The sequence below is a fragment of the Cyprinodon tularosa genome, unplaced genomic scaffold (assembly GCF_016077235.1).
Source record: "Cyprinodon tularosa strain WSP-4 unplaced genomic scaffold, ASM1607723v1 ctg1006, whole genome shotgun sequence".
In the NCBI taxonomy this organism is placed as follows: domain Eukaryota; kingdom Metazoa; phylum Chordata; class Actinopteri; order Cyprinodontiformes; family Cyprinodontidae; genus Cyprinodon; species Cyprinodon tularosa.
Genome location: NW_024037790.1, coordinates 323,325 through 351,084, shown reverse-complemented (window position 1 = coordinate 351,084; position 27,760 = coordinate 323,325). Strand labels below are relative to the sequence as shown.

The window sequence follows — 27,760 nt, the reverse complement described above, 5'->3', positions numbered from 1 at the left end:
TAAAACTGTTGGGGAAAAAAAAATTTGCAGAAGAAGGTAAATTTGAAGCAGAAGAAGGTAAACTGTTGCAGAAGAAGGTAAACTGTTGCAGAAGAAGGTAAACTGTTGCAGAAGAAGGGAAACTGATGCAGAAGAAGGTAAACTGCTGCAGAAGAAGGTAAACTGTTGCAGAAGAAGGGAAACTGATGCAGAAGAAGGGAAACTGTTGCAGAAGAAGGGAAACTGTTGCAGAAGAAGGGAAACTGTTGCAGAAGAAGGGAAACTGTTGCAGAAGAAGGGAAACTGATGCAGAAGAAGGGAAACTGTTGCAGAAGAAGGGAAACTGATGAACGTTTGTTCCTCTGCTGCTGCTGTTGCAGCTTTGAGCAGCAGGGGGCGGCAGAGCGTCAGAGGAGGATCATGGCTGCTGCTGAAACGCTGAATTCTTTTAACGCCTTCCTCACGGACAGGCTGACCGCTGCTGCCGTGGAAATCTATGGTTTCGTTGAAAAGACGGTGGTTCAGTACCAGGAGGAGGTCTACCGAACCCAGCTGGAGAACCAGAGGCTGCAGCGGCTGCTGGATCTGGTCTACAAGCCGGAGATCAGGCTCCTCAGGGCGGGTATGAGTCTGCTTTCTGCCTGGCATCTATCACCACAATCCGCTCCATGCGTCACACAGCAGCGCGTTTACACTCTGGTTCTGGTCCTGGTCCTGGTTCTGGTTCTGGTTCTAGTTCTAGTTCTGGTTCTGGTTGTGGTACCCGGCTAACTGTCTCATATGGAATCTTAACCATAATAAATAAACCATGAAATGAATCAATTTACAATGCAATACATTAAAGAACTTATTTATCATTAAATGTTTAATTTTATGTACCTTGAAATGACAAAAGTGACATTTAAAAAATATAAATGCTTTATAATCATATAAAAATATATCCCAGTAAATATTTAATTTCATATAAAATAAGTGAAGTATCTTTTTTTTAACAATATCAAGAGACATTTAATCATTTCATAGTAGATTTATTCATTTCATGGCAGGTGATCAGCAGGCAGACCAACAATTGAACCATCAAACTCCGTACTAGTCCACAGACCACCGTTTCATTTCCAATGCTTTTAATATTGAGCCGATATGAAATCATACAGACTTATACTCAGTTTGGATTGTGAAAAGTTAGGAAAGGTTGGATGTTTTTTTTCACACAGAAAAAAGAGTAAACAAACATCAGGAGAAGCTGAACCGAGTCGCTTTCAAATCAAGAGGAACTGGGGCGTAATGAGGTCACCAGGTGGCGCCACTCCATGGGCGGGGCTAAAGCTAATTGTGTCTGAAGCTTGGTCCAGTGGGGGAGGGGATATATCTGCTGCCAACCAACACAATCTGTCTATCAAACCAAACTACAGTTATTCTGTTAATATATCGCCGTTCTTCTGGTTCAATTTGCATGTTTTTTAAACCAAAACAAGTTTCTGATCTAATGTATAAAGCCTGGAACTCGATGCTAATTCTGACATTTTGAATAGAATAAGCTTCCTGGATGGGAAGAGAAATGTCTTCAAACTTGGACCCTAAGTCCAGTGGATTGTTTTTTTTTTAACCTTTTTGGAACAAAATAGCTACTATTAAAATATTTCTAAAGCCCTTTAGTCTGTGTTCAACACAGTAAAACTAGCAGTTAGAGCCAGACCGGGTAGTTTAACTCCACTCCAGCGTTAATTCATTCTCAGATCCAGGATCTGACTTTAACGACTAAAAGAACAACAGCGACCCCTTGTGGGGATAAACAGAGGAACACTGAGGACCAAATAAAACTCTCTGTTCTGAGATGTCTGCTCATACCTGCTGAGCTATCCCAGCCGCTGACACACTTATCTTCAGATAGTCTGCGTGTCCCCAAACGGCAGCAGACATGTTTTACGGCAGGACAGGAGCAGCAATTTCCAATTCAGCAAACAGCGGGTGCAAAACATTTTTCTTTCTGTTTGCCTTCATTTATATTCCAATCATATTCTAACGACCAAACCCCACAAATTCATAGATGGAGGAAATGCTAACATTTACCAGCTGCAAGGAGATTTTCCACATCTGAAATTCAACTGCTGCAGTTTTAGCATCTTATTTTAGTACTACTGACAGGACATATTGAATCAATGACAGAGGATGGAGAGGCATTCTGGGAACATTTAACATGTCTGGATCAGCAGAAATAACAATAGATTAATGCACTGGGACAGCAGACAATCAATATATAGAATTAAAACAGTATTAAATATAGAATATAATCATGGGTAGGGCTGGAGCATTTCATGGGAATAATCGATTACTAAAATAATTATCAACTAATTCAGTCATCAATTAATTGTTAACTGGAGTACAGAGCCTGTAAAATATGTTTTTAGCTGACAGAGTGACCCACTTAGAGCAGGATTTACTCCAAGATTGTTAAAAAATATTAGGGATGCAGGATATAATCGGCCCCCTATCGGTATCGGCCTTAAAACTGAATATCCGACATCGGCCACCCCACCGATATTTAACCCGATATTTGATCAGCTTCTGAGTTTCTAAAGTCTAAAAAAAAAAAATACTACTTCTTCTTCTTCCTCAAAAACTTCTTTTTTACAGACTTAAAAACTTCTAAAGACGAGGGAAAAAATATTGATACATTAAAATATCCCAATATCTTCATATGCTGATATATTGCCATTTAAAAACACCATATCAATCTCTTTTACTAATGAAATATTGCTATATGTCATCGTTATGCTACGAAATCCCCTGAAAATTCACCAAATGTTGCCATATTTTTATATGTTGATATATTGACGCGGTATCGATCTATTTTACTAACAAAATCTCACAAGAATTTGCAAAATATCAAGAGAGTTTGTAACAGAACGATGAAATTTCACCAGATTTTGAAAGTAAAATAGATCGATACCGCGTTTTTAAAAATCTATTTGATATCAGCATATGAAAATATATTTGGGTATATTATTTTTCAAAGTGTCAGAAATGGATAATAAAACTGCTATTTTCAATGACTACTTATTTTTGTCCAGCTTTGACATCGGTATCGATATCGGTTATCGGCTACATGAGTTTTAAAATATCGGCATATCGGATATCGGCCAAAATCCCAATATCGTGCATCCCTAAAAAATATATAAACATTTTGCATTTTAGATTAAAAAAAACGTTTTCATTTGTCAATCTGATCTATCCAGAACTACTGAAGTGGAAACGTTTATATTTTACAAAGTTTAATTTCGTAAAGAGGTTTCTATAAGGAACCTTTGGCTTTCAGATTATTAATTGGTTAATTGAAAAAAATTATCAACAGACTAATCAATATAATATGTAATACATAGAACAATTTGTAGCCCTAATTATGGGTATTACCTCCACCTCCATGGCCTGGACCTCGTCTTTCTTTTGCAGTCACTCTCTAACCTGCACAATCTAGAAATAAATAGCATGTGACGTCCAGAGCATCCATGTTGAATGAGCCTGACCTAGCAAACAATCAAAGCTTTCTATTCAACATGGATTTGGTGGAAACTCTGAAGCAACCGCCAGCTAAACTCAGACACTAATCGTAAGGTTAAAAAAGTAAAACAAAAACAACCTTGTTAAGTACGAGAACGAGCGGAAGAGAGCTGCAATGCTGTGGTTTGGCCACAGGTGGCAGTGTCCTTGGAAAAAGTCAATTTATCAGGTTTGGTCAAAAAAACATCTTAGATTCCCCCAAGTCTGACAGCTCTGGATTAAAGAGATTTTCTTTGGATCTGTTAGAAAATGATGTGAATGAGAAGCTCTGCTCGCGCTTCCAAAGATGTGCTATCCATGGAGGCGAACATATTACCTCGGGGGAACCTACCTGCGCACTGCACTGGTGCAGCGGGTCAAAGATGAGTCCAGTAGTTTCTAATCCTGTCAGCCTTCCTTTGCATGATATCATCTCATCACAAGTGTCTTTCCTTGACATTAAGCCAATCTTTCCAAAACTGCTGCAAATACACTTGCCAATCCTTCGGTGGTATTTCTGCAGCTTCTCCTTCCATTCAGTGAGCTGGGCATCAAAACTAGGAGCTGAGAATTAAAACATTTGAAGGATTCATTCAACCCTACGTCTTCCTACGAGACGGGAAGATGTTCAGCCGAGTCACGTCCGTATCAAATCTCAACCCCACTGTTCACTGTAAAATGTCTTTGTCTTTATAGACGCCAAGGCTCCTACTGTCACCACACCCACAGAGGAAACGCCTCCAAAGCCGCGGGATTCGAGTTTGGATGAGCCAGGGCCTGCAGAGGTCAAAGAGGAAGAGCTGTGGGGCGACGGCACGAAGGAGGAGGCATCCACGGAGGACAGTGATGACGGTGACGCTTTGACCAGAGAGCTGATCAAAACTGTGCAGCAGTTGGAGGACTGCAGGGCGGCAGAGGAACGCAGCGAGCCACAGCAGGCTTCTCCAAAGGAGCCCGAGCTGGAGGAGAAGACCACCACCACTCTGTACCGCTGCCACATCTGCAACTACATCTTCACAAAAAAGATAGTGTTGACGTGGCACCTCAAGATGCACGAAAACAAGTCCAAAGACGGCAAGGCCAACTTCACCTGCCACATCTGTGGGAAGCACATCCCCTGTCAGAGCAACCTGCAGAACCACATGAGGGTCCACACCGGGGAGAGGCCCTACAGCTGCCTTTACTGCGGAAAGGGCTTCAAGCTGAAAGGACACATGACTGAACACCTGAGGACACACACGGGCGAGAAGCCCTTCAGCTGCCACATCTGTGACAAGTCCTTCAACCGCGGCTCCACCCTGAGGAAGCACGTTCTGGCCAGGCACAAAGAGGTGCGGCCGTACAGGTGCGAGCACTGCTACGAGTTATTCAAAGAGAAGCTGCTGATGAAGAGACATATTGCCAAGGTCCACGACATCAAACAGCCTTCTCCTGGTCAGAGCCATGCCTGACTCCCCATAGTGTTGAAAGAGCGTGTTTAATACCCCCAACCTTTCTCAGTGGGACTTTAATCACTTTCCTTACGCTTATGTTGATGTTTTCCTGTCTTCAGTGTTTTCTTATATAACTGGTACTTAGAATATCGGCCCTTGTTACCCCCTGTACAGCTACACCACGCACCATCAGGATGAAAGACGGCCTGATCGAAAAAAAATCTCACACGGCTGGAAAATCGGCATGAAAAGTGCAAACATTCGAACAGGGTTATTCTTATTGATGTTAATAATACTAATAATGCTAATAATACCTTTTTCCCAATTAGTTTATCTAATTAGGATAGTTCCTCTGTCAGAATAAAAAGTCATTATTATGAACTAGACAAAGGTTTGGGAATGAGAGTGGTGTCCTTGATCTAAGAACAAGTGTATAATTGTGGAAGAGAAATGATTTGAGGCCATGTAAACACACTGAGCTTTACTTCCTTCCTCAGTCGGTGATATGCAGAGAAAACCGTGGCCTGAATATTTAGACAGGTAACGTCGGCGCACACATTATAATGGCAGCTTGATGGAAGTAGATCTTTGCCAAAAAGGAGGATGTTTTTTTCAAGGTCACTTAGATGGTAAATGGTAAATGTCCTGTACTTATATAGCGCCTTTATTCAAGTTAGGAGACTTGACCAAAGCGCTTTACACTACATTCATTCACCAATTCACGCACACACTCATGGTGGTAAGCTACATTGTAGCCACAGCTGCCCTGGGGCTCACTGACAGAAGCGGGGCTGCCGTACACTGGCGCCACCGGGCCCTCTGACCACCATCAGTATACAATGCAGGTGAAGTGTCTTGCCCAAGGGACACAAGGACACTGAAAGTCGGAGTCGGGGCTTGAACCGTCAATCCTTCGATTTCAGGGCAAACTCCTACATCCAACGCCACTGTCGCCCCACAACTTAGAGTTTAACAGGTGTGATTTGGGAAGTTTTAAACTTTCATTTGAGAACTTCATCAGAACTCTTGACAAAAACATCCGTTTCCTCTCTTAGGAAGCATGCAACACAGATTTCCACACAGACGTCTACATGTGCATGAGACTATCACACACAAAGCGCCTGCACCCTCTAAATACTTTCACCATAGGCGCATATATGCATATACATACACAACCATGTTAGAGTATGGCATGAGTTTACCCAGGATGGGTGTGGTGTCTAACCCCTTGCTCACACTGGCTCCGGTGCGGTTACCAAGCCGACGGAGACCGTAACTCCCGCACACCCCCTCTCACACCGCCCTTTTGACTACGGTGCGGTGCGGCTCTGCGGCTCCGGCAACAGGTCCGGAGATTTAACTCGCGAGAACAGAAGTTCACTTGAGTTCGCGTAACTTCACGCGATAACACGGCCCAAATAAGGATATTTGCGAGAGCTTGTTGCGGAGGGCTCCGGCACGCCGCAAGGATAGCTTTCTTGCTGAATTTTCTGCAGCGCCGGAGTGTCTCGGTAACCGCAGCCGGACAGCTCAGCAGCCGGTGAGAGAGGTTTACGTCTTTTTAATGACTTGGAATCACTGCGGCGCCGCACCCACCGCCCCGCAAAGGTAAGACCGGAGTCGGTGTGAGCCTGGGGTTATAGGGAAACAGCGTTGCGAGGTGAGAATGAGCTCTGTTCTGTACTTCTGTGATTTTTGGACAGCATTGGAATTAGCATTACAATAAATCTCAATTTTTTCCCCCGTCCGGCGGGGACATTAAAGGTGCAGGTGATGTTCTTTTTCCGGGGGATCATCTCGATCAGTGGTCTTCCTAACTGTCAGTCATTACGTAAACATAAGGCCGTCCTATGTACTCGTCCCTTTAGCTGTCTTTTTTTGCGCACTTTCAGGCGTATATCTGTGGTGAGCTACGGTTTCAGACAGTCTCTGAAACTCACCTTTCTCACGGCAGTTCTTTGAAAATGGCGGAGGGTCGTAAGGGAAAAAGTGTCTACGAAGTGTATGAGAAGAAAAGAAAGGCCTCAGAAGAGGCAAATATATCCCAGAATGCTTTGCGCAGAGAGCTCTCCTCACAAAGTATTATGGGATTTACTGTCACAGTGGCCTGCTGTCGCCATAGGCTGTCGCTACCCGACAGCAACGACTACTAACATAGGGGAGCAATAAGCAGTGATCATCTGTCTGAACGGTCAGTTAACTGAGTTCATTATAAAGTCCCCACTATATAGAGATGGAGGGATTTAGGGGTTTAAACAGAGCGTGCAGAAGGTGAAATGGGCTTGTTCACGCTCCCGCAGGCGTTTGATAGATGTTCCCTCTCTGGAGGGGGTACAGGGTTATGCATTTGCATTTTTTTTTAAAGTGGACAGCGGGGGTCTTTTTTAAAAATTGCAAAAATCCTCCCCAATACCTTTAAGATAACCATTGAGTGTCTTGATTTTTGTCCTGAGGAGAATCTACCATTAGCCTCCATAATATTTTGATGAAGCTGGAGCCATGAATGTCTCCTCATCTGCAAATGTCTATGCTGTAATGATGTGATGATGGGATGAGTGGCAGACTGGAGTATAAAATGCTTCTCTGACTGGAATTCGGGGCAACTTCATGAGATGTTAGTCCAGTTGGTAAGCAGCTGCCTTCTGTAACTCTAAGCAACTTCTCTGATCTGAGTAAGATTATAATTTCTGTTGAAATCTGTTGTAATGTCTCCTGGTTATTTAATACATAAACATTATGAAGTGTTATTTAAAGAATTTGTCCAGAGTGATCTCTTCTCAGGAAAAGAACCGCAGAAAGAGAAAACAGCAAAGTGGAAACACAGAACTTTGCATAACAACCCGTTATCTTCTGCAGCTGCCTGATGGCATCAACCAGTCTTCCCCTGAAGGACGCTTTTCTTGCCATAGTATCTTTTCTCAGTCGTCATGATCCAGTTAAGACCTTCTACTGATCCATGTGTAGCAGTGCGTTCACCAGTCCGACTCACCGTCTTGCCGTCGTTTCCGAACAGCACCAGCCCAGCCTTAGTGACGACGCCAGGCCGACTGGCTCCAGGAATCTCCAGGGGCGCGCCGTTGGCTGCTGTGCCGTTATCCACCAGAGACGAGCCGAAGAAGGTCACTTTCTGCAGAGGGAGAGATGGTGAAGCACAGCGGCGCTGTTCACTGAAAACTGATTCTTCCTGAAGATTTTCTCCTCTATGAACACATGCATCCAGCTGGGTTTGCTCATGTAATCGATTCATTAGGTGGAACAGACAATATTTTTTAGCCAGGTGTAGGAATGACTGAACCTGTGCGCTTCTGTGGTTACCTGTCCGTCCACCTCTGCCCAGGCCCCAGGCACCTTGTCATTCCCTCTGATCCAGTTGTGGATGGCCTCAGCTGACTGGTTCCAGTCGATCTACCAGCACAGAAAGCCGCCCGTCAAAAATCACCATCCTCATCATAGACTCAGATTAAACACAGATGCATGTGATTTGCCTGTTGATAATGCAATGCATTCTTCAGATAAGACCCACCACTAGGGGGCGAATGAAGGTGAATGTGTTGTGGCTCAGGGCCTCTTTTTGAAGGCTAATACTACATGCATCCCCTGATCTACAGCTTACACCCTTCTGGTTACATCACAGACAGGTTATTATGAAAGCTGATGTCATGGTGAGGAGGTCAGAGTTGGAGCTAAAACCTTTTCCAAAGCTTTCAGAACAAGATGAAACCTTTACCTTGGCGTTGTCTTTCTTCTGAATGCACTCATAGGTGGCTCCCTCCTGAGGCTGTGTGATCTTTGGGGCCTTTCCTTCAGTGATCAGCCTCACAGCTTCTACCTGGAACCACAGCAGAAGCAAACAGGGAGCTTCAAGGAATTTTCTCTAAAGCTTGAAAATGACATCAGCAACAGCTTCACAATCAGAAGGTGAATCTGAATTTACAGAAAAGGACGATTTTCTAGACCTGTGTTAGAATCACAAATAATGATTTCTAAAATGGAAACTTCTTCAGATTACCTGCCTTAGCTGCCGCTCCTCTTTAGCTGATGTCCAATAGCCAGCAACCTCTCCTCTTTAGCTAATGTCCAATAACCAGCAACCTCTCCTCTTTAGCTAATGTCCAAAGGCCAGCAACCTTTCCTCTTTAGCTAATGTCCAATAACCAGCAACCTCTCCTGTTTAGCTAATGTCCAAAGGCCAGCAACCTTTCCTCTTTAGCTAATGTCCAAAGGCCAGCAACCTTTCCTCTTTAGCTAATGTCCAAAGGCCAGCAACCTTTCCTCTTTAGCTAATGTCCAAGAGCCAACAACCTCTCCTCTTTAGCTAATGTCCAATAACCAGCAACCTCTCCTCTTAAGCTGATGTCCAATAGCCAGCAACCTCTTCTCTTTATCTAATGTCCAAAGGCCAGCAACCTCTCTTCTTTAGCTAATGTCCAATAGACAGCAACCTCTCCTCTTTAGCTAATGTCCAAAAGCCAGCAACCTCTTTTCTTTAGCTAATGTCCAATAACCAGCAACCTCTCCTCTTTAGCTAATGTCCAAGAGCCAGCAACCTCTCCTCTTTAGCTAATGTCCAAAGGCAGCAACCTTTCCACTTTAGCTAATGTCACATAACCAGCAACCTCTCCTCTTTAGCTAATGTCCAAAGGCCAGCAACCTTTCCTCTTTAGCTAATGTCCAAAGGCCAGCAACCTTTCCTCATTAGCTAATGTCCAAGAGCCAACAACCTCTCCTCATTAGCTAATGTCCAAGAGCCAACAACCTCTCCTCATTAGCTAATGTCCAAGAGCCAACAACCTCTCCTCTTTAGCTAATGTCCAATAACCAGCAACCTCTCTTCTTTAGCTAATGTCCAATAGACAGCAACCTCTCCTCTTTAGCTAATGTCCAAAAGCCAGCAACCTCTTTTCTTTAGCTAATGTCCAATAACCAGCAACCTCTTTTCTTTAGCTAATGTCCAATAACCAGCAACCTCTCCTCTTTAGCTAATGTCCAAGAGCCAGCAACCTCTCCTCTTTAGCTAATGTCCAATAACCAGCATCCTGTCCTCTTTAGCTAATGTCCAATAACCAGCAACCTCTCCTCTTTAGCTAATGTCCAAAGGCAGCAACCTTTCCACTTTAGCTAATGTCACATAACCAGCAACCTCTCCTCTTTAGCTAATGTCCAAAGGCCAGCAACCTTTCCTCTTTAGCTAATGTCCAAAGGCCAGCAACGTCTCCTCATTAGCTAATGTCCAAGAGCCAGCAACCTCTCCTCTTTAGCTAATGTCCAATAACCAGCAACCTCTCCTTTTTAGCTAATGTCCAAAGGCCAGCAACCTTTCCTCTTTAGCTAATGTCCAAAGGCCAGCAACCTCTCTTCTTTAGCTAATGTCCAAAGGCCAGCAACCTCTCCTCTTTAGCTAATGTCCAATAACCAGCAACCTCTCCTCTTTAGCTAATGTCCAATAACCAGCAACCTCTCTTCTTTAGCTAATTCAACTGAATTATTCAGAGGACAGTATAAAGGCTGGGACTCAACGCTATTTCTGACAGTTTCAATTGAAAAAGCTTCCTGGATGGGAAGAGAAACGTCTTCAAACTTGGAAACAGATCAGTGGATTGCTTCTAACGTTTTTGGAATATATAGTTAATGATAACATGGGATTAAACCAGACTCATCTTTCTGCCTTTTCATCCATCATTTCAGTCTAAACCTTAAGGTCATGGTGTTTCAGAAATATTCCTGGGATTCCTCTGATTGACCCAACCTTTTCTAGACTCTGCAGAAACACTTGACTAATTGTCCAGGCATGAAAATGTAGGGTTTTTTTTCTATATATTCTTAAGGTAAGACATTTTCATTGGTATTAAGATGCTCAGACGCTCTCTGTGGTTCTTTCATACAGTCGCCAACCTAACCTCGGTCCCTCACCATGCCTTTGACACCTTCCGGAAAGAGAAATCTCTTGTAGATTGTGTTGACTGTGTCATTAGGTTCAACATCACACTCTCTCTGCAGCAGGATTGGTCCCGTATCGAGTCCGTCATCAGCCCAGAACACCGTGAATCCACCCTTCTTGTCTCCGTGGATAAGCGTCCTGTGGAGAACAGTTAAACCCGGGTTAGGATGCTGCCAGGATTTGGATTCTAAACCCAAGTTGAAGAAGCATCTCTGACCAGTTGATTGCAGAGGCTCCCCGGTGACGGGGCAGCAGAGAGGGGTGGTAGATGATGGAGCCATGTTTGGGGTGGTCAATGACCTCCATGGGGATAAACTGGGAGCAGAAGGGGAGGACGTTGAGTTCTGCCCCTCTAGACTTGTACTGGTCCACCACCTCTTTGATGGCCTGACCTTTCAATCGCCACCGGGGGAACTTAAAAACAGGGACACCATCCTTCTCCGCCTCTGTAGCTGCAGGACAAAAGACATAGGAGTCACAGGGTGAAGACAGGTTCGGTTCAGGTGTCCTCCCTCCCCGCCGTTTACCAGGCGGGTTGAACTGGCTGTCCATGATGGAGCCTCAAACAGATTTCATCTGACGGTTCTCCACTGAAAAACACATCTAGAAATAAGTCAACATTTCTTAAATTAAGTGTATTTACCATTAATCTGAGCAGGTGAATAAGATGTTCTGCCAATGGAATTAGATTCTTACTCTTGAAATACGATAATTAGATAGAATGCACTTGAAATAAGACAATTGTTTTTTCTTATTCAAAATCTAAATTTTGTTGTTGAATTGGAAAAGTGTCTCATCTCCTCAATTCAAGAACAAATTCACTTATTTAAAAAAACAATGACTTATTTGAATTTTTTCTAGTGCGATCTCACCACAAAACCAGGAACTCTTCTTCTAAAGCGGTTGACAGTAAAATACTAATAAATAAAATTAATACCGAAATCTTCATCACTCTGAGCTTTAGCATCTGGATCTATGAGATCTATATCAGGTAACCTCCAAGTTCTTCGTTAAATTTTTGGATAAATAGTATCACAGCATTGAAATTAACTCAATATAGAGCGTTATTTACAACAATTTAGTTTCTATACATTGTAGATCGTCTGATACACTGCAAAAACAATCTAAAAATGAGTAGAAATAAGTGTATTTACCATTAATCTGAGCAGGCAAATAGATGATCTGCCAATGGAATGAGCATTTTTACTGTTAAAATAAGATAATTAGATAATATGCACTTAAAATAAGACAAAAGATCTGTTTTATTTTAAATATAAATTCTCTTGTTCCATTGGCAAACTGTCTCACTTACCTCCTCAATTCAAGAACAAATGCTCTTAACATAAGAAAAAATGACTTAGGTAAAAATTTGTGCAGGGTGTTGGTTTCTGTCACACCTGATAATCCTAACAATCCAACAATAAATCACTTTTTATTCAATTTGCAGCCTGACATGCATGCACCAGAGGTGAAGCTCTGCGACCATCTCGGTCATCTCAGACTGACCCCAGATGAAGCCAAAGCTGCCTCCCTTTAGGAAGGCATAGCTTGGCACGGGATGCCAGTTCTTACCCAGTGGGTCGGCCTTGCCATCCTTATCAGGAATGGTGAAAACACCAACAATGGTGTGGCCGTCCTTTCTCAGCTCCTTGTAGACCTCCTGGCCGAACAGACTCTGACCAATAACTGCAATCTTCATTCTTTGAACTTTGATGGTTTCTGAGAAGAGAAAGAAAATCTTTTAATTTTTATGACACAAATATGCTGAGCAGATTTTGATTTTCGGGCATTTTAATTGCAAAAAAGTTTAGAAGAGGATTCTTAGAGAAACCAAAACTGTTAGGACTCCAGTCTGTGTGGTTTGTGTTTTGTGTGTTTGTCTTCCCTCCTCCACCAGGAGGCGCCTGATCCTGGTTCGCCTCCTCACACACCTGCGGAGGGCTACCTCGGTAACGGAGCGCTCTTAAAGGAATAGTACACCCAAAACATGATTAGCCTTCATTTTCTACTCACCCCCATGCTGAACAACACTCTGGAGTACTTTATTGACCGGCAGACCAAACCAGCGCATTCAGCTCGGCAAAGAACTCATGCTCTTCCTCAACACTGAAGTCCTCAGACATTTTTCTTTCGTTGTTTCTTTCTTTGCACAGGTAAACAGCACATTTCTTCTTCTACGCTTGCATTATCGGCAGAGCAGACGCTGAATGCGCACTTTCATCTGGTTTGGTCTGCCGGCTTCCGTAGACTCGTGAACGCGCTTTCAGGAAATCCTATACACTACTGTTTATGCTCTAAAAACATTCTAAATGACTTCGTTTCGAGTAAATTATGGACGCTACCCACTCAGGACACTTGGAATACATTGGACGAGCAGTATGGAGGAATATTGACACGTTTTTTGTGGACTTTTATGACCTTTCTGCCTCGGGCGCCATAGACCTCCATTATTTGAATGTCAGCAGACAGCAAGAAGCCTCCCAGATCTCCAGATGCATTTGAGATATCAAAAAAGTACTCCAGAGTGTTGTTCAGCATGGGGGTGAGTAGAAAAGGAAGGCTAATCATGTTTTGGGTGTACTATTCCTTTAAGCTGCTGACTGCCACTACCTCGACGCCAGAGTGTTTGCCAGTGTTGGGTACTCTAGCCAAGCTGAGTTTTGCTGAGTCAAACTGAGTTTTTGTCTACCTGAGTTTTAACCTCGTTGTTTTGTCTTTGCCTCTCGGCAGGAAGTCATCTTGCTACTGGATTTTTTGGACCTTCTCTCCCCTGGAAGGATAGTCTAAGAATCAAGCTGAGCTGAGGATTTAAGGATGTGATTCTGATCAGCCCATTCCCCCAAGGAATGTCTGCTGCGTTTCTCTGAGCAGGGGATTCATCTGCACCACAGTCCGTTCAAGTACAGCAGGAAATCTAAGTAGCAGTTAGCCTCTCCGTTCACCTACAAACAACCGCATTCTGAGTAAACCCTGTCCGCCCTCCATCGAATCAGACTAACACTGGAACACCCCAACACCGACTGGAGTCAAAGAGTCAACCATTTTCTGGAAACGTGAGTCTGCAATCTAGTTCTCCTCTTAAGGTTCATGAATTAAATTTCCCACTGAGCCTGAACTAACCGCAGTGTCTTCCCCTCACTCTTCAGTTCCGGTTGAGCTGTGTTCAGAGCTACACTGGATTCATCACAATCTTGTCAATAAACCTGTTAAACTTTCCTCTGGTCTCTCTGAATTGATTTTCTGCATGTGGGTCCGAGCTCTTGATAAAATCATGACAAAAACAAAACCAGGATTTTTGTTTTTATCCTTTCATCAACTCAGCCTAGTCTTAATGCTTTAAAGAGATGTAGGTGCAAAAATGTCCCCAACGAATAATGGATTAAAATTTAGTTGAATTAAAATGTAAAAACAAAAAGTTGTGGGAGACCTTCTTGAGTTTGGTTCAGAAGCCTTTTAGCAGTGAAGTTAGCTTTAACTAGAGCTGCTGTTGAACTGATGATATGAACAAAGCCAGAAACAACCTGTATGATCAGAAAGAATTTTATAAACAATGTGATAAAAATGAGCTTTCATGGCCTCATTCATCAAGAGATGCTTCTAATGTAAGCAAACAAACAAGGGAAGTTTTTTTGTCCTTTTGCTAAAGTTTTAGAGAAAGTCAAAGGTCAAATTTCCATGTCCTCTTGGAAACACAGCGGTTTACGACATGAAGTAAATACATTTTCCATCTTAAAATCATCCTCCTAAAAAAGAGTCCAGATGCTTCTTTGTTATCCACATTCAGCATGTATTGTCAAGAACAATCACTCTAGACAATGAGGTGAAGTCAAACTAATCAACCTTAACGATGTGCAGCCTCAGAATTCACATATATGTGGGATTACCATGACTAGCCTCATAATTGTGTGTTCTTGTAAAAAGGATTATTTTAGTTGAGAAGCTCTGACCGTTATCAGATGTGTTTTGTTGAATAAAAGTGTGAGTGAACCTCAGGGCTGTGTACTCGGTCTCTTCACTCCTGACCTTAGAAACGCCATCCAACCAAAGCAACACCTGTTTGCTACTCAGCTAGGAGCTAATCGCTAAATATTTTTTTCCATTTAGTGGATTACCATTTTTTGCTAGCACCTGTCAAATTAGGTTTTGATAATCTGCTGGTGAAGATTCTCAGTCATCCAGGTCAGAGTCAGTCCAAAAAAGTACAAAATCAATCCACTGGACTTTGTTTCCAAGTTTGAAGACGTTTCTCTTCCCATCCAGCAAGATTTTTTCAATTCAAAATGCAGAGGTGTTAAGTAACGAAGTACAAATACTTTATAACATGTAGGCGAATCACTGTCCCCCAGACATCCACTGTCATATTTTTTATAAACAAAGCGGAATGTGTGAATACCTGTGCGGTGCCTGGGGAGCAGTGTGGGGCTCAGGGACCAAGAGTGGAGGCTGTGGGGGCTGAACCAGGTACTTGCAACCTTTTCAGAGCACAAGAAACTGCTCTAACCACCAGGCCACCACTCAACCAGGATGAATTGTCTCTGTAAAGAGCCTTGGGATGACATGTGTTGTGAATTGGCGCTATAGAAAGAAACTGAATTGTTTTTGTGCAGCTGTAGTCTTATCTACCTGTTCTTTAACATAATGTGACGGTTTTACATCTTTAATGTAAGTTAATATGAGAAGCTAAAATTGGGACAGATTTCTATTGAGGAAGGCAGCTTCTATGTTCAGTCTGGAAGCTGTCAGTCAGATCTGGTCAGATCTGCAGAGAACTGGTTGACTGCTTTGTGTCGTGATGTAAAGGCAGTCAGCTGATCCACAGTGGGAAGATAACAAAGAAAGTGATCCTAGATTTCATGGCAGCCGCTACGCTTCTGCAAGGAGAAAACTCAGCCCTGAGCAAATCCAAAAGGAAGACCGAGCCGAGCCGCTACTTAGCGATACCTTTTTAATACTTTTCTGTTTGAATGAAGCAAATATTTTTAAATTAGCAGAATATTGAAGCTAAGTTTCAGATTAGCAGGATAAACATTTATCCTGGAAGTCTGGAGTGTAAGGAGTACAGGGACTCTTTATCTTGATCTCCAGCAGGGTTTTTCCGGAAGAAACTGGTTTCTTCTGCACAAGTGGAAGAAACTGGAAGAAACTGTTTCTTCCAGCCGAATAAATTATAGAAAAATCCTGGGGAAAAAATGGCATCCGGGAGAAACTTCAGTAACATCCTGTTCAGCAGCACCAACATCCCCAAAAGGCTCCAGGACTGCTGTGGTGCAGGAACACTGATGGTGACTCTGTGACACCATAGTGACCCGACCAGAACCATCGGTTCTGGTGAAAGTACCACTTGCTGCCTAATATAGAACGCATCGGAATATCTGAGCAGGGAAGGCATTTAGCTTTTGTCTATGGAACCAGGAATGTCCAGATTCTGGGTTCAGTTATGCTTCCAGCTTCATGGACACAAAGCAAAATAAATTGATTCTGATCTGTTTTATGATTTAATAAAGAATAAGTGATGGAAGCTGCTGAGGAGGAATAACTGAGACTGAGTGAATCTTCTGTCTGAGTGATTCAGCCTCTCTGGATCAGCAGTTCGCATCTGATTCACATTTCCATTATTTTAAATGAAAAGACAGAAAAGCAGCAGTCCAAGTCGGTGCTCTGCACTTCATGACTGCAGAGCAGTCAGAGGGGGCGGGGCCTGGTCTCCTGCCAGCCTCTTAAACCAATCAGATCCCACTGTTAACTTCATGCCTCTGCTTCCAGCCAATCAGGGACTGAAAAATACTCCACAGGACCAAAGTTCACATTAACAACCTTTAAATTAAAGTTTAACAACTTATCCGACAGAAATGCACCCCCCCAACCAACAGACTTAGTAAAGTAATCAAACTGATTCTGATTCTTAGATGTTTGCTAAGGCTGAGTTTCTGCAACAGTCTGGATGTTTGGCTGCAGACTGCATTGATTTCCTGCAGAAATAGCCTGATAGTGAAGAACAGCATGGCCCCTTACCCTGCTGCAGACCTCCGTGCTCCTCTTGCTGCAAAAAAGAGTGAGAAGAGAGCAGGCAGCCCAATTACATAAAACTTGAACGCAGCAGGGTGATTGGACAGGGCAGGCTATAAGGACGGACCAATCAGAGCTCACTGCCTGTGATGGGATCCAATCAGCAGGAAGGAAAGACTGATGAATTCAGTCTGTCTGTCCAAACGGTCAGAGAGGTTCTGTCTAGAGCAAAAAACAAACAGTAATCTGTTGTGTTCATCACCTGTTATTGTATTGCATTATTTCTAAGCATTATTGGTATGATTGCATAATTACAAGGGCCGTTCAATATGTAAAGCCCCTGACCCACTTCCTTTGGTTTGATCTAGCTGAAATTTAGCATATGCAATGATTTAAATCTCTATAGACTAAGTGGTAAATTACAGCCTTGAACTAAATGTTGTTTCTGATTGACAGCTGTTTGAACTGAGCCAAGTCTGAGTTTCTATTAGAAAGGACAACTGGAAACTTTGGATGAAATGAAGGTAAGTTATGGTGATGATGCTTCATCATATGAGCCTGTAAAAAATGTTGCAAGGCAACTGATTCAAGGTCATTTGACTGAGTTCAATTCAATTCAGTTTATTTATATAGCGCCAAATTCACAACACATGTCATCTCAAGGCACTTTACAGTTCAACCAGATCATACAGTCAAATTGATACAAAGTTTTCTGTCTAAGGAAAACCAGTTGATTGCATTGACTCATTGACTCAAATACAATCCCTCACACTAAGCATGCTTGTAGTGACAGTGGAGAGGAAAAACTCCCTTTTAACAGGAAGAAACCTCCAGCAGAACCAGGCTCAGTGTGAGCGGCCATCTGCCGAGGCCGACTGGGGTTCAAGGAGACAGAAGCAGACATAGAAAAAGAAGCATAGATACAAAAGGCAACTGGCTCCACAGGAGTGAAGCAGAGTGATGAAAAAGGGGTCCCTATGTCCTCCAGCAGTCTAAGCCTATAGCAGCAGAACTATAGAGATAGCTCAGGATAACCTGAGCCACCCTAACTATAAGCTTTATCAAAAAGGAAAGTTTTAAGTCTAGCCTTAAAAGTAGAAAGGGTGTCTGCCTCACGGACTAAAACTGGTAGTTGGTTCCACAGGAGAGGAGCCTGATAACTAAAAGATCTGCCTCCCATTCTACTTTTAGAAATTCTAGGAACCACTAGTAAACCTGCAGATTGAGAGCGAAGTGCTCTGTTAGGAACATAAGGAACAATCAGATCTCTGATATCAGATGGAGCTTGGCCATTTAAGGCTTTATATGTGAGAAGGAGGATTTTAAATTCTATTCTGGATTTAACAGGAAGCCAATGAAGAGAAGCCAGGATAGGAGAGATATGATCTCTCTTTTTCATTTTCATCAGAACTCTGGCTGCAGCATTTTGGATCAGCTGAAGGCTTTTAACTACAGTTTGTGGACTTCCTGATAGTAAAGAATTACAATAGTCCAGCCTTGAAGTAACAAATGCATGGACTAGTTTCTCAGCATCACCCCTGGACATGAGATTTCTAATTTTTGCAATGTTCCTCAGATGAAAGAAGGAAATTCTGGAAACCTCTTTGATATGGGATTTAAATGACAGGTCCTGATCAAAAATAACACCAAGATTTTTTACTTTATTATCTGAAATCAGTTTAATCCCATCCAAATGAAGTGACTGGCTAATCAGTTTCTTTTTCAGAGACTCTGGTCCAAAGACTATAACTTCTGTTTTATCTGCATTCAGAAGCAGAAAGTTAAGAGTCATCCAGGTTTTTATGTCTTCAGACATGCCTGTAATCTATGTAATGGGTTAGCTTCATCTGGATTATAGACAGATAGAGCTGGGTATCATCAGCATAACAGTGGAAATTAATCCCATGCTGTCTAATAACTCTACCGATTGGGAGCATGTATAAAGTAAAGAGTTCAAACGCCTGTAAATCAGAAACCACCTTTAGTTCAGAGCGGGGGGGGGGATTTACCATTAGGCAACACTTCAGTGTCCGCCATATTGGATCAGTCCATTTGCTGCACATGTTCAGAAAGGTCCAAACAGACAGCAGCAAACCATTTGAAAACAAACCATGCAAAGAGCAGTGTTGCCAACTTAGCGCTTTAGTCGCTATATTTAGCCACTTTTCAGACCCCTCTAGCACTTTGATTTCTAAAAAGCTCCTAGCGCCAAATCTAGAGACTTTTTTCTGCTACTGGAGACTTTGGAGACAACATCTAAAAGCAGCGAACTCTGCTCTCCAGAGCGAGTAGATTGGTAACCCCGCCTCCTGCTCTCCTCTATCTTGTCTGCTGTCATGATTCATGCAGCTATTATTTCATCCAAATGAAAAATGGAGAACAGATAAGCAGATCATGGCTTGTCTACAGTGAAAAGAAGGACTGGGTTATTTACTTTGGCCTTTTTGGAAACACAGGAAGGAGCAATCAGCTAAGTGAGCTTAGTGCTTGGAAAAAATCTTTCATTCCTTTAGAGACAGCATGAAAAGTCAGCTGAGTACAAAACATAGAGAGGAAAACAAGAAGAAAAGGGACAAGAAGAGAGGGACACAACCTAGAACAGATAATGGATGTCTATTCTATTAACATTTCTCTATCTGTAGAATGGGGCTGCTATATATATATATATATATATATATATATATATATATATATATATATATATATATATAGATGGCAAAAGTACTCATTTTCCGTACTTGAGTAAAAGTACAGATACTTGTGTTAAAAAATACTCTGGTAAAAGTGGAAGTACTGATTAAACTTCTTTACTCAAGTAAAAGTAACAAAGTACAGGCTTGTAAATTTACTTAAAGTATCAAAGTAAAAGTAGAAACCACTTTTTTCATGCCGTTGCCTACATTTTAAATGGATGTCTGCCAATAGGACTAGATCTCCGTTGTGTTCATTTTCAATCATCTCGTCGTCCATGCTACTATGCTAACGCCACCGCCACCAAGCTGCAATGATTTGCCGCCAATGAATACCGCCGAATCTGTCGATTCATCTTGTAGCGGTGCGTCAAATGCAACGTAGATTCCCATCCAATTAGATTGAATTTGGTATTGATGACGGGAAAAATAATAACAGTAACTCCATTGAAATGATTCAAAACTAAAGTAACGAGCCAATTTTTTAAAATGTAAGGAGTAGAAAGTACAGATATTTGTGTAAAAATGTAAGGAGTAGAAGTAAAAAGTCGCCATAAAAATAAGTAGTAAAGTAAAGTAAAAATATCAGAAAAATCTACTTGAGTACAGTAACAAAGTATTTGTACTTCGTTACTTCCCATCTCTGCTATATATATATATATATATATACATACATACATATATATATATATATATATATATATGTATGTATGTATGATCCGTGCCCTTTAAGGTGCTTCAGGCTCCCTCGTACCGTAAACCGTAAACAGAAGACAGCTGTTGTTAAATGTTTATCTGGCCAATGAAAGATTCATTAACCTTGAGGGACTGAAGTTTGTGTGTGAAAAAGTTCTTTATGCAGGGGTTGGATGGTTCCAAGAGAGAGTGTGTGTTGGGACTTGTACATTATAAATGTGTTTGCTGAACTTGCCCAAGTCAGAGCTCTGTCTCTCCGTCTGCGGACGCAAAAATAAAACTGTCTATACCTCTGCCTCAGCTTCTAAACCTCACTGGCCTTACTTATTGAACGTCCCTCATATCATTAATGAATAGATGTTCAAATTCTCTTTCCCGGTAGAAACGACCCTCAGGGATCCAGCAGATAATCCGTCTCCACTGCATCCCAGCTTTGCTTTATCGTCTCCATGGCGATGAGCTGCTGTCATGGCGGCTCTGTCACGCCTCACACTCTTATTCCTTTCCTGTTCTGCAGATGTTTTTGCATGACATTTAAATGTTTCTTATAATAAAAACCACAGAGATTTGAATCATTATAGTTTCCACTAATTAACCTTCTTTCAGAGGTGAAGCTAAGCTAAAGCTACATCTGAGGCAACACCTGTCAGATGGAACCACAACACTGCAACAAATTTAATCTAAATACGTAAATAATAAAAAAAAGTGTACTTTTTCTTGAATTGAGGAGGTGAGACATTTTGACAATGGAACAAGATCATTTGCATTGAAATTAGAAAAATATTGCATTGTTGTTATTCCAGTGCATATTATCTAATTATCTTATTTTGAGGCCCCGTCCAGACGAAGTCAAAACGAACACGAAACGCTGATATTTTCCAAAACGTTTGCAGTAAAGACGGAGACGTAAAATAAATGTGATCGTCCACACGAATGCATGAAAACGCTGCAAAATGTATGCCAGGCCTGTAAGTGGCGCTGTGGTGCCAAAGCAAAAATAAGCGAAGAAATGTTGGGCATGCGCACTAATATTTATACATGGTTGCCCTGCGGGTCCATTTTCGTGGTTCAGTCAAATTCAGGTGCTGAACTATGTGGTCGATATTGCTCTGTTCTTCCTGGAGATATTCCAGAAGAAGAAGATTCTGTTGTAAGCCCGACAGCAGGGTGAGTAGCATTAGCAGCAACGGCGCCATTGTTGTTGTGATGTGTCGCGCATGCATGTTTAGAGGCGACGCTATGACGCATGCGTGTAAAAAAAAATATGCGGTTAGAGCGTAAAGATGGAAACGCGAAAACGGCATTTCGAAATCTTCCCACTCTGAAGGCTGAATAAAAAAAAGATCGTTTACAGACCCCCGAAACGCCGGCTTCGTATGGATGAGAGGCTGGTTTGGTGAAAAATTTGTGCGTTTAGGCCAGGGTTTGACTTCCTGTGGACGGGGCCTAAGAGTAAAGATATTCATTCCATTGACAGGTTATCTGATTTACCTGCTCAGATTAAGGGTAAATAGACCTAAGTTAAGAATATTGATTAGTTCTAGATCACTTTTGCAGTACGGAGTGACGGAGCAGACCAAACAAGCAGCACCTGATCAGAGCTATGTGGTTGTTTGCTTATTTCCTGCAGCTATAACTGATGCTACAGGTTGTTTATCTCCGTGTTGCAGCCGACACACATCCGTAACTACTGCCAGTGCGTAAAAATAGACTTCACCACATAGATAAGGAAGAAGGACACTGATTAACCAGGGCCTTTCAAGCTTTCAACACCAAACAAGTCAATAAAAGATCAATTACAGTCATGCCATATGAGCCGGGGCCTCGTTTAGCTCAGATCCTGATCTCAGACCTCCTACCTAAACTGAAAGGAGTCACTTATGGTAAGAGTGAAGATTTGGGACATTAAAATCCAACACCCAATCAAACTTAAACCACTGGAGTCCTTTTGAGGTGAAGAGAAGAGAAAAATATCTGAAGGGGATAAGCTGCCTGTTATAGAAAGGCCAGAGGTCAGAGTCCACAGGCTCGGCAGTCCAATTCAATTCAGTTTATTTCTATAGCGCCAAATTCACAACACATGTCATCTCAAGGCACTTTACAGTTCAACCAGATCATACAGACAAATATAATAATAATTATTATAATAATGATAATAATTCAGCCTCTGTTCATGTTGGCTCTGCAGCCTCTGTTGTTTCCTTTAAAAGCGATTGATTTTTTACCAGCTCCTGTCTTTTCATTGCAGACTTTTTATATTTTCATACAAAACGACCAATGAAGTGGAGGTGGAGCAGCTGGTGGGCTGGTGTAGAGATAGCAGCCTGATCCTGAATGAGGTGGTCAGCAGCACCAAATTCCTGGGGGTGCACATCACAGACACCCTCACCTAGACTGAAAACACCACCTCCCTGATCAAAAGGGCACAGAAGCGTTCTGAGCAGCTGTCTCACTGTGTGGTGTGGAGGCTGCAGCGCCTCAGACTGGAAGAAGGTGAGAACAGCAGAGAGGATCATGGGGGCTCCTCTTCCCTCCATTAAAGACATTTCATCCCAGCGCTGCGTGTCCCGAGCCCGTGACATCATCAATGACCCCTCACCCCCCCACCATGGACTGTTCTCCCTGCTGCCCTCTGGGAAGAGGCTTCCCAGCATTCAATGCAGGACCAGCAGGTTCTGCAGCAGCTTCTTCCCCACCGCCATCACACTGATGAACTGTTGAAAACTCTAATCTAGACTCTGCATAAAACTTGTAAATATCATATTTGCAACGTGGCTGATTTTTTTATAATCCCTTTAAAGGTGCTGTAGGAGATCTTGGAAAAACAGTTTCAACAAGCTATGTTTTTGCACATACAAAACCTACACAAGTTTTTATTATCCTGCTGCCTGGAGTTTAGATTACATACATAAAAAGCGCCTTCCAGCCGCCGCAGGAAACCATGAAGAGACGACGGGGCCATAGGCTGTTAAATGGGATTCCCAGTGACAGCGCAGCGCCGGTATGTGGGGGTCTGAGCGGCTCCCACAGAGAAATAATCTTTGAAGGCAGGATGGTAATCTGGATGAACTGACTGCACAGACCATGTTTTCAGGAGGACTTTCTCACTTCAACATAGATTCTAACTACTTTCTACCCGCTGATCACAGCTAATATAGCCGCCATTGTTCCAGGCAGAGAAAGGATAGGGTAGCTCCTTCCAACACGCATCAGACCTGCTTTTTAACCGAGCAGCTAAAGCAGCAAACATGCTTCAGCCGCGCATCAGAACTAAACTGGTACAAGCATCAAATATTAAGCAGCACGCTCGTTTTTGCTGCTCTTGCTGCTTTATGTGTAAATGTAGCACAACAGTGGTGTTGGAGTATATTGCTACAATGGAGCCAAATCAATTTGATGAACCACGTCAAACCCTCCTCCTCCCTTTTCCAAAGAGAACAAAAGACTTGTTCTGGAAACTTCCAGCCAAGGGGACAGTCAGCTCCCGCATGGACCAATCCGCTGACAAGAAGGCTGGAATCCCAGCAGGAAATACCCCTGCGTCATTCAGGGTTTAAATCCAAGCACGGAAAGGGGATCGGCCTCTTTCCTTGGGTTTCATCGCCTGCTAGGAGAGACCCATATTTCACCTGAAATGCTAAAGAAAGATAGCTGTAAGAAGCTTTTGTTTTCATGCATCAAAAGTCGCGGATCGAAGTGACCGATCGTGCAAAGCGCCAGCTGAACTGGGTGAGACAGGGAAATCCGGAACTGAACGCTGTTTGGAATTTCCCCCCTGTGTGAGGACCTCGATTAGCCTGACGTAGTCCTACTCAATTCTAGTCAGAATGAGTCTGATGCTGCTCCATAGAGCTGTGATTATGGGGCGTGTTTCCAACAAACCAGGAAAAAAAATGCCTCTGCTCTCAATTGGATAGACCTACAACCAATAAGAGCAACGGAGTGCGTGACGTATGTTAAGCGACGCAACAAAAATCAAAGCGTGCAGTTGCACGCCTAGAATAAGAAGATGAGCCTTGATCGCGTTTCTCTGTTCCTCTTTTAAAATTAATTTGCTGTCGATATCTTCTAGAACAGACCTAATAGCAGAATCTACTCACCTCAACTCTCCGGCAGCAGCCATTGTTGTTGTCACCCAAGCGCGCTTTGGTCACGTGGTTGATTACATTACTGATGATCATCTGTCCATCATCGTATAAAGCCCGCCCTGACAATTTGATTGGCCCGCCAGATATTGTGCGAGCATACTCGCGCTACTATTGTGCAAAGCCAGACCGAACTTGTGGGCGGGACTAAGTTCGGAATGGCACCCAGGCTAGACCTCGATACCAATGATGGCATATCTGCATGGGGACGCCTTTGCTTTCGATAGCCGTAAGTAACCTTCCTCGATTTTTAAAGGCCTATCAAGTTCCTCTGCTCTAAGATCAGACTGATCTAAAATTCTTCGGAGAACGGACCCCGGTGAGACAGACCCGCACCGCGCTGAGGCCGAACCTATTTCAAAACTGGTCACTTAGTCTACTTAGTGCACTCTGTTTGTGATTCATATACGAATGGTTTATCCCTTAGGCCAGATCCACCCTCTTTTAGTAATAGTTTGAATAAACAGAGATAAATAGTTCTTTGATTGATAATCAATAGCTCTGCTGATAATCTAGCCTAGGTCACTAAATTGGTGTGGATACCTGGAGTTTAACAGTCGATCCAGGAATCATCAAGGGGTGAAAGGCACAAAGTAAGCAAATTAGAGGTTCAATTATTAAACTAAGAACATTAAATTGATTTCACCTCCAATTTTGAATAAGTTAAATAATTAACTACAACTCCAGTTCTAGTTAATCATTTATTCACTACCTGCAGGATATTATTTTGCACAACAGTGGCTAGCTTCCAGCCAATGCGTTCTGCACGAGCATTGGGGTTTGATTCGTTCATGTGTCAGGGTACGCCCACAGGAGGAGGGACAAGCAGACGACCACGACTGACGTGTCAGGAACCATTAGTGCACCACGGATCATGTTTTGTGATTGGTGGTCGTTACTCATTGATTTCACACTGTAGCGGGGACCATTTATTTCATTTTCACTTCCAGACCTTCTATTTCACTGCTTGCTATGTGACTGTGGGGAGATCTTTAAGCCACATGTGAAAACATGCGTCACAAAAGATCTCCTACTGCACCTTTAAATAGAACAAAACTCAATGTTTCTATTGCATTTTGCACCATATTTATTTATTTGCATAGAACTGAACCTTTCCATATTCATGCCTTTTGCACCATGACTTTAAACTGGTTTCCTTTTCTCCTACACTGTTTACATTCTGATCACTGCTGTACTTTAAAAATGGAAATGATCATTTAACTGTTAAAAAAGCTGAAAGCATTGAAATGTCATCTTGTATACGCGCTGTGTAAAAGATGACAGTAAAGTTTTTGTAAGATACACGCAGAGTAGATCAGGGGTTTCCCACCTTATAACTGAACATTTACGTTTGTTAAATCTTCTTATAACAATATAATCCTGCAAAGCCTGAATTATCAGTTACTGAATGAAACATTCATACAAGTTTGGAAAAAGTATAGTTTGTTGGGATTTGTAAATCCCTTCATGAAAACAATTCTATAATGATCTTTGGTATTAATAAGCTTTAACCTCCCAGTGGATCCATACCTGTTTACTTGAAAACAGGTTTGAACAGAAAAGGTTGATCGGTTCCGGTTTAATCTGCATTGTGTCTGTTTAATATTTGAAGTAATTATTAACAGAAACAGCCGTGATGAAAGTATCTATCTTCCTCACTGCAGATTCTGTTACGTTTGTTTGGTTCAGATGGTATAAAATGAACCAGCTGAATCTGGTTCCCAGCAGTTAATGATCGACTCAGAGCATCAGACCAGCTGCACTGAGGCGCTGATTGGACGCCTCCTTCTGAATATTTGGCCTGGTTCTCATTTTCAGGAAATCCATAAAAAAAATGTTTTTCTTCTGATGGGACAAACACAAACGTGCAGAACTTTGTTTCCAAAATTCTGTTTCTAAAATCCCTAAATGATTCCTCCTGTTTTAAAGAAGCTAACAGACACAATAAACATAGTTTTAGGTGCAGAGACCCTCAGCTTCACCTGCCATCAAACTTAGAACGGACAACTTGTTGGATTTAAAGGTCTGAAGAAGTTCTGGTTCCAAATCCGCCTCCTACTGAGTCCCTAAAGGGACACTGTGCGCAACAAATACTGTCTCATATCAGACAAACCTCTTCTTTTTTCACCTTTAATCCATTTTCCATACATTTTGTAAACATCCATCTCTATCCACTCAGTTGACCAGTCATTGTGTTTGAATGGACATGATCAAGGTTTGTGTTTCCTTTGCGCAGAAATAGACCACAGGTATTCAGTACACATTTAAAGTGACGTTCAAATGCAGCATGGTAGGTAACCCAACTGAAAATCATAGCCTAATTAGTTCTTTTACATCCTTTTCCAAGTTTGAAGAAGTTTCTCTTCCATCCAGGAAGATTTTTCAATTCCAAATGTCAGAAATAGCGTTTAGTTCCAGGTTTTATCCAGCAGCCCAACAAAGCCTGGTTTTAGTTTAGAAAACATGCAAATTGAAACGGACAAATGGATTGACACCTTTGGAATGGGGGTCGTTTGGCTATTTGTAGGGCATGGCCTAATACAGAAGAGTGCCCTCCTCTGGACAAGACTCTGTGGTACATCTACACCTTATGGACAAAGGACTTTCTTTTGAGGACACGCATGTTCACAATTTGGACAAAGAAGGCAGGTGGTTTGAGAGGGGCGTGAAGGAAGCCATCTATGTTAGGAAAGAAAAACTAACCTTAAGCGTGGGGGGTGGACCACAAAGCAGCGATAGCGTTGATTCCTTCCTGCTATCATTGCAGCCCCAACACCTTTACAGGGGAACAGAAGACCTCGCCTATTCAGCCAGGCCAACAATTCCCTTGAACAACTCTCCTTTCAGACACATAGACAGGTATGGGGCAGTTCATGTTTCAGTTTCCTGGAAATCAACACTATTTCTGACGTTTTGAATTGAAAAATCTTCCTGGATGGAAGAGAAACGACTTCAAACTTGGAAACTAAGTCCAGTGGATAGTTTTTAAATTTTTTGGAATGACTGTGACCTGGATGACTGAGAATCTTCCGGGAATCTGGGATTTTCTAACATCGATGATAGCAGGAAGTTCCCTTTTCTTCTCCTAAGTTAGTTAAAATAAAAATTAGGTTTTACCTTTAAAACCCAGGCAGCTAAGAATGTCTTACTAAACTTATTTTACACCTAACTTTTAAACTAAATGAGCTGGGGAACAACTTTTATTGTGCAATTTAATAAATTTCAGACCTTATAATGGATTTAGGATGAATGGAGAGGATATAGACATATATAAATCCATTTAAGCAGAATGAATCTTGCTGAACCGTTTCTGTTTTCATTACTGCTTTCATACAT

The 27,760-nt window shown here is 42.2% G+C and overlaps 1 protein-coding gene across 1 annotated transcript; it reads right to left on the bottom strand.

The window, feature by feature from the left end:
• Positions 1-7,818: 7,818 nt before the first annotated feature.
• On the bottom strand, positions 7,819-17,003 carry aldh1l1 (aldehyde dehydrogenase 1 family, member L1). Its single transcript, XM_038276634.1, has 7 exons — positions 16,900-17,003; positions 12,460-12,606; positions 11,105-11,339; positions 10,860-11,025; positions 8,677-8,778; positions 8,265-8,354; positions 7,819-8,076 (listed from the first exon to the last, which is right to left on the bottom strand). Exons 2-7 carry the CDS (start codon positions 12,584-12,586, stop codon positions 7,819-7,821), a joined length of 978 nt encoding a protein of 325 aa, XP_038132562.1. The 5' UTR covers positions 12,587-12,606; positions 16,900-17,003.
• Positions 17,004-27,760: the final 10,757 nt, after the last annotated feature.

Coding starts and splice junctions, on each gene's coding strand:
- aldh1l1 (XM_038276634.1), bottom strand. CDS start 12,586: ATGAAGATTGCAGTTATTGGTCAGAGTCTGTTCGGCCAGGAGGTCTAC. Junction 11,026..11,104: donor GGAGCCTCTGCAATCAACTG/GTCAGAGATGCT, acceptor TGTTCTCCACAG/GACGCTTATCCACGGAGACA. Junction 8,355..8,676: donor AGAAGAAAGACAACGCCAAG/GTAAAGGTTTCA, acceptor CTGTGCTGGTAG/ATCGACTGGAACCAGTCAGC.